Genomic DNA, 18,786 nt, shown 5'->3' with positions numbered 1-18,786 from the left:
TGTACCTGAGACATACTTCCGTCTGAGGTATTTTCTCCTTGTAAAGCCCTTTGTACACTGCAGTCCTGTTAACTCTCAATATCCCTTTTGACAGCATGAATCACATATTTTTAAGACCTTTTTCATAGCGGGTTTGAATAATTTCTGCAGTAAATTTCTACACTCTCTTATTTGCCAGCGTCCTCTTTTGAATATGGAGGCCAAAATCAATGCTCCAGTGCAGTATCAGCTAAAATGTATTTATACAACCCAAATAATGCATTATATACCTACACAGGTAGCTGATTTAAATCATCCTTCATCAGGTTCAATTATCAGTTTTGTGAGCAATTAATCAGAACTGTGATTATTTTATCATTGTTTTCAGCTGTAGATTTCTAGATGGCAACAATTAAGGAACACAACGATGCTACCGTTACTTATTTAAACAGCCTTACATAAAACCTAACCCAACACACTGAAAAAATATCACCTTCAAAGCCTTCTTTAAAAAAATTACTCTGCAATGTATATATTTTTTAAAGCAAATTACAAAATTGCTGGTCTTTTCCTGTTGTTTCTCTTCCCGCCCCCTCCCCGGTTTTATTTGTAACACGAACATTTTGCCAGCCAGGTGTTAGCTATTGAGTAGTTCAAGAGGTCACTACAGAAATGCAAGCAAGGTACTTGGAGATTTCCTCTTAACTTTGCTCAAGAAGCCCTCAAAAAACAAAGAGCCCAGCTTCAATGTTTAAGTCAACAAAAATGAAACATTCATGTGCCGTTGCTAGATATTGGCATTGGAGCCAAACAGCCCACACCTGCCTAATGTTATGGATGCACTGAATTTGTATTGCCGGCTGTAGAACCTTCAGTTAGGGACCTAAACTGCAACCAATCAGGCAAAAGAAAGCAGCAAACCCAGGTTTTATCATCACAGATCCCCCTCATTAATCCAGCAAGCTTTTCCTGAAGACAAAGGACAAAATGAATTGCTTCATTGGAGCTGCCTGAGCGGCATGCTAATGTGGGGAGGTGGAAGGCATGAATTATTCATGCCCTTGCAAGTCTGAGCTGGCAGATCCTGGCTTTCCCTGTTACCATTCCAACAAGTGGTGGCTGGCCCGATTGTGCTCAGGCCGTCAAACGTCTGCTCGCATGTCCCCAGCGAGCTTCGAAATGCCTGCGGGAGAGGGACAGCCTCCGTGCCTCCGCTACGCCCGACACAGCCGGGTGGATTTTCAGGTTAAGTCTCATGCAAAATGGACCCAGGAAACACAGTCTTTTGTGACTCAAATGTACTTGACCATAAACTACTCTTCCTGGAAGAAAACAGGTTGCTTAGGTAAGTTTGTGCAACTTTTTGCTGCTTTCTAAATCCTCAGTTGCTTTCAGTTTGCAGTAACTACGATGTGCAGTTTTTCACTAGTCTCTCTAAACCCAGTCTGCATTCTTTTTGCTCTTAAAATGACTGAAAGAAGCCTAAAAAGTCATGCAATATCTTTATTTCTAAGTTTTGAGGACGACATAAACAGTATCTGCACAAGTCACACCGAAGTTCAAACCTCCTTAAATTAACTCATGTTATTTATAATATTTCCACATACCTGGAGCACTTTACTAAACCAAAATATGTTTGCAACCCAGGTCTGATTTCCTGTAACCAAATCTGAGATGAATGTCCTTCAGGGTCAAACTGAGAATCTCAAAGAATGTGCGTTGTTATTATTCCTGCTATATAATATTCCATATTGTTGTCACTTGTGATGTTGCTCTTTATTCAGATAAAAATATTTCTGTCAGGGTTGGAACTGGGACCTGTGTAACATTCTTACCACTCAGGAACTCTTCTGTTGTATTATAAAATAATTGGATTAATTTTTTTTCCAAGGATAGGAAGGAGGTATGTTGTATATCTAAAGCATATGGCAGTGATGAGCTAAGGCTGTATTTATTCCTTCTTTCTAAGGTGAAATTATCCAAGTGTCTTGCTTTACTATTTGTTACCGGCTTGCCCACCTGTACCAGTTGTTTCAGTTGTTTGTCTGAGTTTTGTTATTTTCCAGTGGTGATACTATCAGCGTTGCCTGAGAAACTCTTGAGTAATTCACTGCTTGGCACAGTTAAAAACTGGATATAAATAATAAACCTTCCAAAGCAGAAGCCACGGGTAGGAGCGTCAATGTGAAAGGAGTACTCTTTTGATTGTGGATAACAAGCGTTCCCTCTTTTTATCTGTTTGTTCTTAATTGCATTGCCCAATTCTGCTGCTTCTACTTTATTTCCTTTGTTTTGGGTATAAAAGCATTTTATTTGACACCCATAAGACAGCCAAAATTTGAAGGGATAAAAGCACAGCACAATGATATCTAGTGCTAACAGTAATTAAATGCTCTGTTTTAAGAGGAACGAAAATAAGAGGTAAAAATAAGGTTATGTAAATAACAGGAGATATGCTAACAATGGATGTAATCCTACACCCCTTAATTGCAGGAGTAATCCTTATTCACTTTAAGTAATCCTGTTGGTTTCCATAGGCTCACATCAGTAGGTGCTGGAGCATAAGGCCCACATTTTCCAAGGAGATAACAGTGTCTGGTTTACCTGGTTTGGGTGGGTTTTTTTCTGCAGTGTATTTTAGCAGCATAGTTTTTACTGATGGGTTTGAATGCATTAGTGATAATATTAAATTACACTTTGCCAAATGTCTCACTTTCTTCTAAAGGTATGAAAGAGAAAAATGGAATTGTGTGGTGGATGTGTCAGACAGTGCAATCCCACATAGTTAATGCGAGTTGTGCTTGCAATGGAATAGCCCTATTCACCTTCTGGACTGTGTTTGTTGATTAGTTTTTGGTACATGAGGTATATAAACTTTGCTCCTTTTATGGAAGGACGCAGCTTTAGCAAAAAAAAAAAAATTGCCCTGTTCCCTGATGTCTTATAAAGTACCTCTGGGTCTCCAGAGAAGTGATGTTGATAAATACTGCTCATCTTTCTGATGTAAATACATGGGGCTTGTGGTAATGTCCTGTGATCATTTTTATTGCTGTTATGTTCTCTGATCTTGCCAAAATGACACCTGCAGCTCTGCCTTAGGGATTTGTGTGGCTGCTGTGGTTGTGCTGACCTCCTGATCAGCTCAGCTTGGCAATTCTGAGCTTCCCACCCAAAAACCACATAGAGCTGCCTTATAATCCAGGAGCATCTTGGGAACACCTGTGTGCCCTTCCCCTGCAAGTGCCTCTGTTAATGAGGGAAAATCAATTACTTAAAAGCTTTTAGTGCCATGGGGTTGAAAAGTATAAATAGTCATGAGCTAGTGCTCTGCAAGCCTTCACCTTGTGTTTGTGCTGCGTGCCAGCAGTGGCAATGTGGACATGAGCGTTAGCCTACAACCATTGCACTCACTGCCATGTGAGTGATGATTGCTTCTGTGGAAATACTCTCTTGTGTGCACCCTGAAGGGGCCAAAATAGAGATGAAGAAAGAATGCAATGGATGGTGGCTCCAGATGGTGTGTACAACTGACTCCTGTGTGAAGCTGGCATTAAGTACCTGTTGGTTTTCTGTTGGTTGTATCGAAACATCAAGACTGAACTGGTTGTTCTTTGATCAGCTTCATCACCTGGCTAAGATTTTGGCATTTTGCACTTGTGGGTGAGCTATGCTGTATTATTGGTATCTATTTGCACAGAGATACAGAGAGAAGCAGTTCAGTGCTGAGACTACGTGGCTTTTATCAAAAGCGCTGGCTGCACCTTAACTTCAACTTTAACAACCACAGTTTTGAGGATACTTTTTTCTACCTTTGTTGAATTATAGAAGAAATTCACATGCAGTTACTCTTGTTTAAGGAACTTCTGGTAGTGGGTAGAGGTCAGCTGCTTATCTTAATTTGTGAATTTCAGAGGTGGCTCCTCTGGTGCGAATTTATTGAAGTGTCTTTCCAAGTTGGCCAAAAAACGTCCCCTAAAATGATTCAGCTCATTCTGTATGAAACAAAACTGTGGGAGATTTGGACAAGTCTTTTTTTCTTTGTACATACAAACTATATACAGTAGAAGGCGTTTTCTGTGAACACTGGCTCCTCATTAGAGGATGCCCATGTCTGCTTGTCTCCCACCCAAGGCAGAGGACAGGGAGGTGTATAGTCTCCACTGTTCCCCCAGGTTACAAGCTCTGCGAGAGCAAATCTGTGAATGAGCATGCTGTGAGTGATGGCAAGACCAGGTTTTTCATGATTTGGCAGCAGTCCCATCTTTGTCCAAGATGTATTTTGCTGCGCTTTGGGTTTGGTTACACAAAGACAGGGTGTTGTGGCTGTTCTGCTTGCTGTGGGTGTTGCTATGGTTGGTGGACTTTGCTGTATCAACATGGAGGCATGCTGATGTTTCCTATATGGGGCTTCCATTGCAAAGCTTGCAGAAATGGTTGGAGGTTGGTACTGTCTCAAATATTTTAACCCAGTCAAAATTCCAGGTGGTACACAAAACAGAAGGCAAGTTTGAAAGTACAGGTAGTGGAAATTTTCTAGCTGTTGTTTTGCAGCTGTCTGGGAGGTTGGGGCAGAGAGACTGGAAAGACTGGAAAAACCACTGTGCAGCCTGCATGTGTGTGGATTGAGCAGGATTTGAGAGTGTGGCCCTGTGAAAGCCAAGCACTGGCTGAACATCAACCACTTGACCAATTCTTTATCACATATCAAACCAGCTAATGTAGCATTATGTGGTCACTGGCTACAGAACTGAGCCTGCATGGGCCCATTATCCAGCATATTCTTGTGATGGGACTTACCACTTTCGTTGTTTGTGTGGCCTAGGGACAGCAGTGCCATGTGCATGACTCATACATATTTGTTCTGTCTTAATTTCCTTCATCACTGAGGTTCTCATTGGACTTTTATCTTTTAGTTTTCAGGATAAAACCTTCCTAGCCTGGATGTTAGGAAGAAATTCTTCTTAGAGAGGGTGATTGCCCATTGGAATGGGCTGCCCAAGGAGGTGGTGGAGTCGCCATCATTGGAGGTGTTTAGGAGGAGACTTGATGGGGTGCTTGGTTGCATGGTTTAGTTGATTAGGTGGTGTTGGATGATAGGTTGGATGCGATGATCTTGAAGGTCTCTTCCAACCTGGTTTATTCTATTCTGTCAATGATTCTGATGTTTTCCTGATGGTCTCAATGTCAGAAGATTTACAGTGAGAACAATCATTCACTGAAACAATCTCCTTGGGGCAATGGCAGAGTTCCCCTCAGTAGAGGTTTCCAACATCTAGTTTGGCAGGGTGCTGGATGGTCTCTTCCCAGCTCCACTTCCCACAAATAAGCTTTTCCTCCTGTTCACATGAAACCTCCTGGGTTCCCATTTGTGCCCATAGCCTCTTGTCCTATTACTGGGCATGGGTGAAAAGAATCTAGCCCCATCCTTTTGCCCCCCACCCTTTGGCTCTTGCTGAGTGTTGAGATCTCCTTGCAGTCTGCTCTTCGTGAAGCTAAACAGCTGCAGGTATCAGCCTTTTTTCACCAGAGAGATACTCCAGTCCCCTCAGCATCTCTGTAGCCTCTAGTGAGCTCTATCCAGTAGCTCCCTGTTTCTCTTGAACTGGGCTGCCCAGGACTGGATACAACACTCCAGATGCGACTTCACAAGGGTAGAGCAGAGGGGGAGGAGAACCTGTCTTGATCTGCTGATCACACTCTTAATGCTTCCCAGGAGAATATTGCTCTTGGCTGTGGGGGCAGATTGCTGGCTTGCAGTGAACTTGCTATCCACCAATGCTCCACATCCTTCTCCACAGAGCTGCTTTCCAGCAGATCAACCCCTAATCTCTGCTGGTGCAGGGGATTATTCCCCCCTAGGTGCAGGACCCTACACTCGCCCTTGAATTTTGCTATCTCCTATTTCTGAAGTTCTCAATGCTGAGTTTTTTAGGGCAAATGCTGCTTGCTTCCACTTTTTTTTTCCTTCCCCCCGCCTCCTTTCCTTGCCTGCATATTGCCTTGAACAACAGCTCATGACCTAGTTCTGTCTTTTAATTGCTGCTGCAATATGAATTTTAATTCCAGCTGGAGTCCAGATGTATTGAGGATATGCTGCACATGTCAGGACCAGTGCAATTTATCTTTCAGACCAGTGTTTCCCAGCCCTTTGAATTCAGGGAGCCCTTAACCTTTTGGATTAAAAAAAAGTCTTAAACCATCATCATGTATTTCAGTGTTGTCTGGTGATGGGAAATGGAGATAATAACTGTTAATCTAAATGCTAATATATATTTTCTCTTGCAGCTTAGTTTGTTTTACTGATCTTGAAGCCTGAATTTAAAATATTAATGGTGATAATGTGAGCCTTGCACTGGCATCCTCCAGTGCCCAAGCGAACCCTGGGTACTACTGATGTCTAGGAGCTCATCTCTGCTTGTAGACACTTAATACTATTTGCTTCTTTTGGTGACTGATGATTTTTGGACATTGGTGGGCTATAAAAAAAGGATCTCAGGCCCAGGAACTGGCTGCCCAGAGGTGATTGAGTCACCATCTCTGGAGGTATTTAAAAGACACGTGGATGTGGAGCTTATTGGATGTGTTTTAGTGGTAGTAGTTCAGCAGTAGTGGTGGGATTGTGAACTCTAGGTGAGTGGTTGGCCTTGATGATCAATGGTCTCTTCCAGCCTCAACAGTTCTATGACTCATGACTGCCTAGTTTTATTTTGTTGTGATCATTCCACAAAGTCCTCTGTCAGTTATCTTCAGCTGTTTTATTTGGTGCTGATTTCCCTCTTTTCCTCTGCTGAAATGGGTAGTGAAGGCAAGTTATCAATATGCTTTCTACTGGTTGCTCCAGAAAGAGCTTAATTTTAATCATTCTGTGACTGCAGCTTGTGGAAAGTACTGGGATCCTTTGTGAGGAGGGGAATAAAAGCATGTATAAAAACATAAGCTGTTTTAGGCTAGATCTCAGAATGCTGTGATACACTTGTACTCAATCAGCATAGAAATTCAATTGTTCATATTAAGGAAGCTGCAAAGTGGAGAGAAAAACAGCAGTTTCTGGCGTACATACAAGCATGCCCTACCCAAAACAAGGGCACATGTAAGCAGAGTTTGTCTTTATATTATACCACTTGATGTAAAATGTGGGAGAGTCCAGTATTACTCTGGAGAGCCAAAGGAGAAGCAGAAAGCTAAGGACACACAGGAAAGCAGTGGAAATGTGGAAATTGTGGGGAGGAGAATCCCAGGGAAGAAGAGCACATGGGCATGTTTGAGTTAGGTGCTGTGGGTGGTAAAAGCTAGGTCTGGGAGCTGAGCCTGGGCTGTGGCTCCATGGGCTTTGCATCACCTTTGGGAAACTGTGTGGAGGAAGATCATTGTCTTCATCATGATAGGATCCTCCTTCCTGAAAATGACTTATCAGATCTTCGTTACTGCCAAGCAGAGAATCCAAAGCACAGCTGCATCAAATTGTTGTCACAGTGATATATTACAGATAAGAAGGATACTGCAACTTGTTCTCACAGCAGGTCAGGATGCTGCTGACTTTATTACTGATATTTGGTGTGTATTACAACTGTATTTAGCCTATTAAAATGCTTTTCTGACCAAGATAGGGTGAGCAGGAGGGAAAATCGCCTTCTTGGAGAAATGCCTTGTAGCAGGATGGCTGAAAAAATAAGAAGGATAGTACAGACTGAGAGGAAATCTAGTACATTAATCCCAAATGCCTCTCAAAATCTGTGGAATCTCATAGCTGATTTTTCAGAATACAAACTAGCAGTCTAGCTGTAAAATAAATCTCTCTGAAAGGAAACAGTCCTGGTATCACCTGCAAGCATTTTAGAACAGTAAATTAAAGATTTTGCATAAGAGAGCAGAAAGATGCTTCTGTGCTCAAAGAAGTACTTCTGGGTTTGGGAAGAAGACCTTTCTGTTCCTCAGTCAAAGGGCTGGAGCCTTAGCCAAAGTGCAAAATTCGAATGTAGCCTGGGGACTCATACCTGATACAACCACACTTGATACCCACACTCTCATGGCAACCTGACATCATTAAGTGAGATTTGACCTCTGTGGAGGGAGAAGACCAAGTGTGATGTCTGCCACTCTGTGCTGGTCTCTTGATTCATCTTGGTCTGGTTGATGGTAATTCCTACACCATCGTGCTGCCTAAAGCCCAAACCTCCCCTGTCAGCCTTCTTCCAGCAGCTGAGCTGTTAGCAATGGCTTAGATGCGCTTCTCTCCCGTGGGAAATGCGGGCTGACTTGGTTATTGTACGTGGGAGGAGGATGTGGAATGTGAGCCAAATGCCATTGCAGGTACCTTTTCTCTTGCAGGTGGAAGGATGAAAAGCCTTGTGAATGGGTCTCTGAATTCTCTTCCATAAAATAAGAGGGTCCTTTCTTGTTCAGGGCTTGTTGCAGGGGCTGTGAGAAGGGCCTCCTCTCGCACAGCTGCTTTCACTCTATGAGGCTGACACAGGTTACAAAGGGGCAGGACCACAGATCCTGCAGCACTTGCTTGAGACAGATCTGTGGCTCAAATTGTCATGTTTGGCAAACATCTCTCTCTCAATGAGAGGGACTGCACACAGAATGTTTGTGGTCAGGATCCAAGGGAATGTGGTTTAGGTAAGGAGGACCTTTTAAAGTCACCTAGTTCAAGTCCAGTGATGGGGCTTCTACCACCTCTCTGGGTAACCCAGGTCAGTGTTTCACCACCCTCATTATAAAATATTTGAGTTTTTTGAGTTTAAACCATCACCTCTTTGCCCATCACAACAGGCCCTGCTAAAAGGTCCGTTCTTAGCTTTTCGATCAGTCTCTTTAAGTACTGAAGGACCACAGTAAGGTCTCCCCAGAGCCTTCTCTTCTCCAGGATGAAAAAACCCAACTCTTAGCCTGTCCTCACAGCAGAGGGGTCCCAGCCCTCAAACGGCCACAATGTTTGTGGCCCAGAAGGGGACTGAATGTGGGCCTGATAGGCTTGTGCAGTTAAAGAGCTTCCAGGAGCTTGTCCAGCTCAGGGAGCGAAAAAGCCAGGGAGTAGAACCCTGAGGAATAGTTCAGTGAGCTGCAAAGAAGCTTCTGCTACTGTCTGCATTTCATGAGCTGCTAAATGAAGTCATGTTCCTGGTCTGTGAGAAGGAACTTAGGAAACAGTGAGCAAAGGAGGGGTTTCCCATGTGCTGGGACTGCCTTTCCAACCCTTCCAGACGATAGATTACCCTGGCAGGTTGCTGTGTAATGACTTCATTTTAATCATCTCTGCTCATTTGCTGTCTGGATCTTCAGTGAGCTGCTGTGCCTCTTGCATCTCAATTCTGCTTTATTACTGTCAGTGCTGTTTCTCTTTCCTTTTGTGCTCCTCAGGTAGCAACTGCTTTTGAGCTTGTTTTCAGAATCCAGCATTAATATTTCCTGAGATGATTCCTTCCTTTAATTTGTTGTTGTGCTGGCGGCTGACGCTTTCCCCCTGGTGCGGAGCTCTCCCTGGACTTGAGAGTCTCTCCACAGTATGTGTATCTTGAACAGAATTTATTTTAATCAGGGTTCCCCCAATTTGGTAATACTTCAGACCAATTTCTGACCACACTTACAAAAACCATCTGCAGCCAGTGATCAGGCAAAATTGCCAACAATTTCCCACCCACAGAACCCTTGTCTGGCTTTAATGTTCCTGGAGCCCTGTCTTCCCTGCCCCCCTCCACCCCCTCCCCACCCCCCATCACCCTTTCCAGCAGAAATCTCACAGTTGCTGGGAGGTGGAATTTTTTTTTTTCATGCATTGATACATGAAATATTTCTAGCATGAAATGGAGAATTACCCATACAATTTTCTGGTTAATATTCGCTGTATTGAAATAGAAGGACCGAAATGCAGTGAGAAGCAAATCTCTAGGGGTCCAGAGGCCAGGTTTGATACTGGTACCATCCAGACACTCAAAATATTACTTGAATCTGTCTCTGCTGAATTTAACTGGAAATCTGACAATTACAGGCTGTCACAGGAGACTTCCATTCTGCTCCTGACTCAATTACCAAGGTCATGGTTCTTATAATGTTACCTTTGCTGTAAATAAAGCCAAGTTGATTCTTCTTTTTCTTTGATATTCTAAGGGTGGGGGAAGGAAGTGATGCTGAGGGGACCAGGGTGTCCCTCTGATAAAGAAAGCCTGAGAGAGCTGGGGCTGTTTAGCCTGGAGAAGACTGAGAGGGGATGTTATCAATACTGATCAACAGCTAAAGGTCATGGGGATGATGGTGGGGTCCTCTCAGTGGTGGCAAGTGATAGGACATGGACCACAGGTACAAACTAAAACACAGGTGGTTTCATTTGAACTTAAGGAAATACTTTGGTGTGAGGGAGCTGGAGCCCTGGAGCAGGCTGCCCAGAGATGATGTGGAGTCTCTTTCTCTGAGGCATTCAAAATCCACCTGGATATGTTCCTGGGTATTTTACTCTAGGTGATATTTATGATTGAACTAGATGATCTCCAGCTAGTTCAAGGGTCCATCAAGGGTCTCTTCCACCCTTTACCATTCTGTGACCCTTACAAGCTAGGGATATATATAAAAAATAAAAATGTATTTACTGGCTGTATGGAGGCATTTATCTCATGCAGCTTGGTTAAAGACCTCTACAAGGGCATTTGGGAGGAACCTATGCATTATTTTCACAGCACTATGATGTGCACTTCAGACTGGGAGTTTTAGCTTTAGAGTAACTTCAGCAAGAGAGTACTTGTGCTCTGCTAATACTCTTTCTTGCAATTGGCCTGTGCAACCCCACTTGGAAAAGAAGTAAGAAAAGGAAAGGACTTAGACTGGAAGGGGAGCCTGCCTGACACGCGTTTAATGAGTCCCAGCATTGGACACAAGTCAGAAGATGCATCTAGACAGACTCAGATCTCTACAAACATGAAGTGCAAGAAATAATTTGAACCACTCAAAGATTACTGAGCTGCAATCAGCTATTCACTTAGGAAAATGACCAAGAGTCAGGAACAGCTTAGTGTAAACAGCTTTTCAACATGTAAGAGTAGGCAAAAAGGAAAACATTAGGCTGCCTAAGGAACAGAATGCATTATGGAAAATATGGTAGCACTAAACATCACCTAGTGGTGCACTAAAGTACTCTGCCTGTTACTGATTCTTGTCTGTAAAATTCTAAGTGGACTTAAGTTGTTCAGGTTTATCTGTTATTTTTAGTATTTATGTAGTAGGTTCTTTTATAGTCAGGATTTGGAAATGGTCAATAAATATGGGATGCTTTGTTTTGTAAATTCAGGGCATCAATAACCACAGCTTTATTGGAAAGCATACTTAATTCCAATTCAACCAAGAGTTCTTCTGAGTCCTGGGCTGAAATCGATGCTAGATGGTAGAAGTCAGCCACTTCATGCAGAATTCCAGCATGGTGGGGATTGGAAGGGACATTTGGAGATGCAGCAGGATCATTTAGAGAAGGCTGCACAGGATCACAATGTCCAGGTAGATTTGGAGGTAGTAGGATAGAAACCTCATGGAAGAAACATCGTTTAGCAAACAAAGGCTTGTTCTGTCTTCCAAAGCTTAGTGCCACCCATGCTGGTTGTGCAGCAAAAGGGAAGGTCTGGCCTGCAGTTCTTGCTTTTTATTATTTAATGTGCTTGAATAAAGTACTTTTTGTTGTGCAAAATGCATGAGCAGGCCCTGAGCAAAGAATTCCTTTTAGCAGCAGGTTGCCTCCCTTTTATCCCATGAAAAAGCATTGTTTAACACATTTTCCACCCTGGCCCACCCTCCAGCCTAGCTAATGGGTTTATTCTGGGAACTGGGAAAATGCATTTCCGAATTTCAGGTCTAGAGTCCATCTCCTGGGTGGTGGGAGGGTTTGGGGTTGTTTTGTTGTTGTCCTTCAATGAGTCATTCACTTATAACTACAGAAGCTATCTGAGACATAGAGCAGGTTTGAGCTATGGATCCCAGCTTCTGGGAAGAAGGTGGGATTTGAAGCATAACTTCACCACTAGCACTGCTCTCCTCTCATCTCGGAATCCTCAAACTTGCTGTTTTTCGTGTTTCTTAAGTATAAGACTGTTTTGATTAGTTTATGGGACTGAGGTGCATCAGAGAACGCTGCTGGCTTCGTGTTGGAGTGGGAAGTGTCCTCTGTGGTAGTCTCTTTGGCTATTCACACAGCTCAGGTTGGCCACTTCAATTCTACCCAGTGAGCTGGGCTGCAAACTGAGAGAAAGTTGTAAGCATGATGCCTTGCATGGAAAACTGAGGCATGATGATAGAAGAGGACTGCTTTCTGCAAGAGGACAACTACTACATGAAAATGAAGCCTCTCCAAACCCATAGCACCACACGGACTTCCAGCTTCTATTGTACATCACCGTGGTCTGCACATCCATGTGCCAAAGTACTCCTAGATCCACAAAATGTCAACAGAAAGGAAATGCTGTATTTTTATAGAGATTTCAACCAGATTCTGCTGCTTCCTGGTAGGTGCTGCTGGGGAGAGGTCAAGTCTCTGTCTCTGGGCAAATAGTGCCATCACTGATGCTATGCATTGAGAGGCCTCATTAACTCCACAGGGCTGTTTCTGTAGATGAAAAGTCATCTTTTCACAGTGCAGGATTTTTAACTGTGCCCTGGCTAAAAATTACCTCAACCTGCTATAAATTGAGATGTTTTGCTAATTGGTTTCTTGGTTCATTAGCCAAATTGTGTGTATGAGGGGAATGGGAAAAGCTCAGAATGAATTTGCTTTGCAATCCTTAATTTAAATGGTGAATAATAATTTCACATTGAACAAAACACGTTATGTGATTTGCAGTGATGGAGTTAGTTGTTGTTTTTTTACTTCATGATCATTTGCCACCTTTAAAGCTTTGTGGGAAGATGATCCTCAGCACTGCTTCATTCTGGCATGCTGTGATACTAGGTGGGAAGGGATAATGATTATAGTACAATGTAATAATCTCAAATTTTATACAGAAATGCTTTGCCATGGGAAGTTCCTCCTCATATATTGTTTTAAGTAGAGAGATGACAGAGATAAACAGCAGAAACCTTTAAAACTCAGCTTTAGTGCAAGGGATTCTGTGGCTTTATTTCCACTACACCCATGTAAGTAGCAAAAAATCCAATCTGTCCCTAGTTTGCTCTTTCCAAAGCAGTGCGCTCAGCTAAAAATCAAAGATTAACTCTGAGCAAGCTAAAGGGAACAAATTCCACTAATTCATCAAAGCAAACACTGTAGAATTTAATCTGTTTTATGAATTTTTCTACCATTGATTGCTACACCGTGACTGGGGCACAGGAGGTCATTTGTGAGCAACTGAATTGCTGGTTGTGTGACAGTGGAAAAAAAGGCTAAAAGAAAGGTTAAATTAAAGAAGCTTCTAGAAGCTCTTTTGGTAAGATGAATATATATTATCTAAATTAATGGCAGTAAACCTCCAATTGGGTGGAAGCTGATGTGGAATTGCAGCTTTATAAGGTAAATATATGTTTTCTTAAGCCTGCAATTTCAGTAGGGTTATAGGTAGATGAACATTTTCTGTGTGTTGGGGCATGGTGACCTTGCTGCTAGAGCTGACAAATCTTTACAATAAGTCTGTCATCGCTTCCTGACAGCAATCCAGGCTATGAAATTTATGACCTCATTCTGTAGAGTATCCTCTCATAATATGGGATGGGTAAAAGCTTTGAAAGTGCTCTTCAGTTTTTTCAGTAAACAGCTTAGTTTTTGTTTCACCACAGAGGTTTCTTCTTCAGCTCAGCACACCTTGTGTTGGCATAAAGAAGTTTGAAGTGGAACCTCCGAACTTGTTTCTGGTTTGTTAATTTATTGAATTCCTCTGTAAATACACATCAAAGTGAGCAGCCACTATGAACTCTGTTTGTTGTGGTTTGGGTAATTTATACATGCTATAATAATTGTATAGTGGAGTTATTTGAACAATTCACTCCTTGGAGAGGCTAGAATTTTCCTGGAGATTGTTTTTGAAGTGAAAGGTGAGTTAATCTCCTAGGTGTGTTATTTCACAGTAAAACATGGCAGTTGCTCACATTGAAAGACACCTGTGCAGAGGAGTTTACTGTCATGACAGGTTTGAATATCAAGGGAGGGGGAAAAAAAAAAAGTGGTATGTAAAACCCAAGCTAACCAAACAAATACCACCACCCCCCCCACAAAATGACTGCCCCAAACCAACCACAGTCAACACCCCCCCCCCAAAAAAAAAAACCCAAACCAACAAAATTGTCAAAAGAACCCAACAAAAAACAACCCCCAAACCAAACAAACCACAAATCAACCAGAAAAACAAACAAAAACCCCCAGACCACCAAAACTGACCAGAAAAATCTCAATAACAGCAACCCTCCCTAAGCCAGCCAACCTCCCCCCCCAAAAAAAAACATCAAATCCCCCCAAAATAACCAACCAACCACAAAAAAAGGCCAAAACCTCCCACAAACCCAAAAAACCTCGATGAAACAAACCCACAAAAAAGACCAAGCAAATCCCTCCCCAAACCACCCCACTGAAACAAAAATCCAACCCAAAGGAGTAAAACCACCCCCTAAAAAAAAGCCAAAACCCCCACATAGCAAAAATCCTCTTACCAAAATCCCATCCCAACCCTCCAGAACAAGAAAGCCCAACCCCAAGCCACCTTTGCATTACTTGTAAGTTCTGATTTTCTGAGATACTTCTAAACACCTTGGCTCGCACAGAAGCCTTATGATGGGAGCGGAACAGCAGTACTGGGGCAGAGCGCCGGTCCCGTTGCATCGTTGTCTGGATTCTGATTGTTTAGGTTCACAATTCAATTACAAGTCATGCAGAAAAAGTATCCTTTCTATCCTGTCTATCTACCTGGCAGGTTCATGTCCCCTCATACCTCTTCTTATGCATCTCATGAGAGCTGTTTATGATTTCTGTGGATCCCTACCGTACTGCTCCTCTTTTGACTTCTGCTGGCAAGACATCATTTATTTAGTGTCAGCATTTTGCAATAGTAGTCCACCTTTCTGGGCCATTCTGGCAAAATGGTGCTTCTTAGTATACTTCTGCTTGTTTGGGATAGAAATTGATTTTAAGGAGATTTCGAGGTGCTGCCATGTGTATACTTACTTACTTCCTTTAGTGTTCACTTTCCTTGGTTGTTGGCTGTGTTCCTTTGTCAGTCTGTCATTTCTATGTAATTTATACTGTTGGGTTTTTTCATAGTGCCCACTGATTTACCTTAATCCTATCATACTTTTCCCTGTGATATCAATCTTTTGTTTGTTTGTTTGAAATAAGCAGGCATTCTGCATTACTTAGCCCCTCCACACTATGTATTTTTATTCAAACTCACAAAGTTAGAGTCGCTTTGGTGGTTGTTTTTATGCACCATGTGCAAAGGCAGTCATCTTTGTCTGGCCTGTTCTTTGGAATTACTATTATTTTCTTTAACCTGAAACTCGCTCTCTTCACTCTGTCCAAAGATACAGAGGCTTTTATAACAACTTTTCTTCAGCTTTTAGTTGAAGGGGGGAGGGAAAAAGAAAAAACCCAAACAACAACAAAAACCCCTGAAACACCCAAAAGGGAAAAAAACAGAACAACCAAGAAATCTCTCTCCACTTTAAAAGCATTAAATGCAGTGTTCTATTATGGTGTAGATGGAGACAGGCTTTCTTTGCAGTCCTCCTTAGTCCCCAGGGTTTTCCCTGTAAAGCTTTCCTCTTTCCTGCTCTCCATTGCATTTTCCTGCCCAGGGACTGCTCTATTAGACATGGTTTGGGTTTTTTGTGGTTTGCTTTGTTGCTTGTTTTGTTTTTTGTTGTGGGGTGTGTGTGGTTTTGTTTTGTGTGTGTGCTTTTTTTTTACTTCTATGAGGATTTGTTTTTTTGCTGTGTCTATCATTCCCAGTTAGACTAACTACCTGAAGAGAGACAGCTCTCCTTCTGAAAGCTGAGTGGTATTTCCAGCTGGGATTGTTTAGCCTGGAGAAAAGGAGGCTCAGGGGAGACCTTATTGTTGTCTACAACTACCTGAAGGGTGGTTGTAGCCAGGAGGGGGTTGGTCTCTTCTCCCAGGCAACCAGCACCAGAATAAGAGGACACAGTCTCAAGCTGTGCCAGGAGAAGTTTAGGCTCAAGGTGAGGAGAAAGTTCTTCACTGAGAGAGTTGTTAGCCATTGGAATGTGCTGCTCAGGGAGGTGGTAGAATCACCATCCCTGGAGGTGTTCAAGAGGGGATTGGATGTGGCACTTGGTGCCATGGTCTAGTCATGAGGTCTGTGGTGACAGGTTGGACTTGATGATCTTTGAGGTCTCTTCCAACCTTGGTGATTGTGATATATGTTGCTTGACTCAGATCTCTGGCTGGACACCAGCCTCCCTTAATTCTTTTTTCCCCCCTCTAGCTTTGATCTCCACTGCTGTTTATTTTACATTTCTAGCAACCTGGAAGAGACATTTAGCAAAGGCTTTGGATAGAAGATGAATTCCAAAATCCATAGCTGTTCCTCATATTGTATTTTCAAACTGAAATCCTCTTGAAAGGTCATCTGAAGGTTTGAAATACTTGAGTATTTAGATTGTTGTTGATTTTTGGGGTTTTTTTCCTCATGGTGATTGACTAGCCATCCAGCTCATCATGCTCTTTGACCAAACCCAGTCAGTGGTTACATTTTCTTGTAGATAAAAAGTCCACTGACCTTCCTCGCTGTAACTGCTGGTGAAAGGAATTGTGCACAGATGGGTATGGATACATGACATGAATAACATATGGGTTAGACAAAATAGTGTAGAGCCTTGCTCTATACCTAGAACCACAGAATGGTTCAGGTTGGCAGGGACCTTTAAAGATCATCTAGTGCAATTCCCTGCAGTCAGCATGGTCATCTTCAACTAGTGCAGATTTCTCACAACCCAGTCCAACTTGACCCAAAACGTTGGCAGGGATGGGGCATCTACCATCTCTGGGTAACCTGGTCAGGTTTCTTGCCACCCTCATGCCGCGGTGTCTTGTCTGTTGTTGGGGTTCTTTAATTGAATGCTGCTGGTCATCACACTAATAAGGCATTTTTTAGTTGTACACTTGACTGTGGATGTGTTGCGTGGGATAATGTATTTGTAGCTGGAGGCTTGGTTTGATATCCTTGCACCAAGTCTGGCTGAAATAAGGATTATTCGGTTCACAGTTCTACAGGCAATTCCAAACAGTGTACAATTTTACAGATGTTTTATGGTAGATAAAAATGCTGAATTGACTCAGGAGTGGCTGAAGAGGATTCTTCTGTGAAATAAGTAAATTTTAAATGTAACCCCCTTCACCATTATATGTGCAAAGACCAACTTGTTTCTAAGACATTTTTGCAAATGGAGGGAAATAAATATTGAAATTTCTGGCTAGTTGTTAACTTCTTTCAGCATCAGCCTGCCTACATGAGAGTTTGATGCCACTTTGATTAGTCACAGCATGATGAGAGTCAGTGGCAACCTCTGGAGATCATCCGGTCCAAATGCCCTGCTCGAGCAGGGTCTCCCTGAGTAGGCTGCTCAGGAGCACAGTATACAGGTGGGTTTGGAATCTCCCCACAACCTCTTTGGGCAGCCAGCTTCAGGGCTCCAGCACCCTCATAGGAAATAAGTTTTTCCTTATTTCAGACGTTCAGATGGAACTTTCTGTGTTCCACTTTGTGCCCACTGTCCTTTGCCCTGTCTCTGGGCACTACAGGAAAGCATCTGGCCCCATTCTCTTGCCTCTCATGCTTTAGCCGTTGAACAGCTCCTCTGCTCCAGGCTAAATAGCCCCAGGTCTCGCAGCCTTTCCTCCTCACAGAGATGCTGCAGACCCCTCAGCATGTTTGTAGTCTCCACTGGACTTTCTCCTGTCTCTCTTGAAATGGGGAGCCCAGAAGTGGACCCAGTACTCCAGATGTGACCTCACTGTGGCAGACTAGGAGTCTTTTTTTAAGCTGCATGAGACACATAAACTTATATGTACTATTTTGTAACCTTTTCTGAGAGATCATTCTCTTTCTGTTGCTCCCCTCTTAGTTCATGGCCTTAAAACACTTTTCCATTTAGCTTCCAGGCTTTAATGACCCAGCTTTGTAGTGACAGAATGCAGAGTTATGGTAGAAAATGATAATATCGTAGTCTTGTTTGTTTGGGGGTTTTGTTGGTTTGTTAGTTGGGAGAAGATAGATCATGTGAATGAACCAATCATTGTTGAGAAGCCAACATTAAAGTTTTTGGTTTCTCCAGCACAAAGCTCTAAGCCACCTTAAGAAAATGGAAGATGGTAAGTGTTTAATAGAACTCAAAACCATAATAGCTCTGTATATCCCTCTTGGAAAATCTGCAAGGCAGATTCCTTGTAATGAGTAAGAAAGGAAATTGTGTTTTATTTCTGCAAGAGAATTAGCTTTTATATATTTAAGGCAAACAGTGTGTAGTATAACTTAGGTGTCTGTAGAAATAGATTTTTAAATCCATACTCTTTGATTTTGGATGGGAGTTGTCCTTTTTTTTTCCACTACAATTAAACAAAACCTTATTCTTTAAACCAGAAGAGAATTATTAAGAATTCTTCAATTCTTATTGAATGTTCTTCAGCTCTGTATAGTCCTGTATCATCTTCTATTTGGCAGCTGCACAGCATCTATTTGCTTAGTGTCTTTTGATTACTTTTCTTCCTGTTTCAGAGTGCAGTGTCCTTAGTTTATTTAGAAAAAGGGAATATGTTTCAAACTTAAAAATCCCTTTTCCTGCAGTTCCTGTATCGTTGCAGATTTAATTATGTCTCAGTCCCTTCCAAAT

The 18,786-nt window shown here is 42.4% G+C and overlaps 1 protein-coding gene across 1 annotated transcript in view; it reads left to right on the top strand.

Moving 5' to 3' along the window:
* Positions 1 to 1,110: 1,110 nt before the first annotated feature.
* The window catches only part of C30H10orf90 (chromosome 30 C10orf90 homolog), a 76,338-nt gene continuing 58,662 nt past the window's right edge, over positions 1,111 to 18,786 (top strand). Inside the window, exon 1 of the mRNA XM_054174609.1 lies at positions 1,111 to 1,324. Coding sequence (XP_054030584.1) covers positions 1,138 to 1,324 — 187 coding nt within the window. The 5' untranslated portion in view covers positions 1,111 to 1,137. The remainder of the gene's footprint in view (positions 1,325 to 18,786) is intronic.

Source organism: Dryobates pubescens, chromosome 30 (genome assembly GCF_014839835.1).
Source record: "Dryobates pubescens isolate bDryPub1 chromosome 30, bDryPub1.pri, whole genome shotgun sequence".
Taxonomy (NCBI): domain Eukaryota; kingdom Metazoa; phylum Chordata; class Aves; order Piciformes; family Picidae; genus Dryobates; species Dryobates pubescens.
The sequence above is the reverse complement of the archived record's forward strand: the minus strand, read 5'-3'. Positions and strand labels throughout refer to the sequence as shown.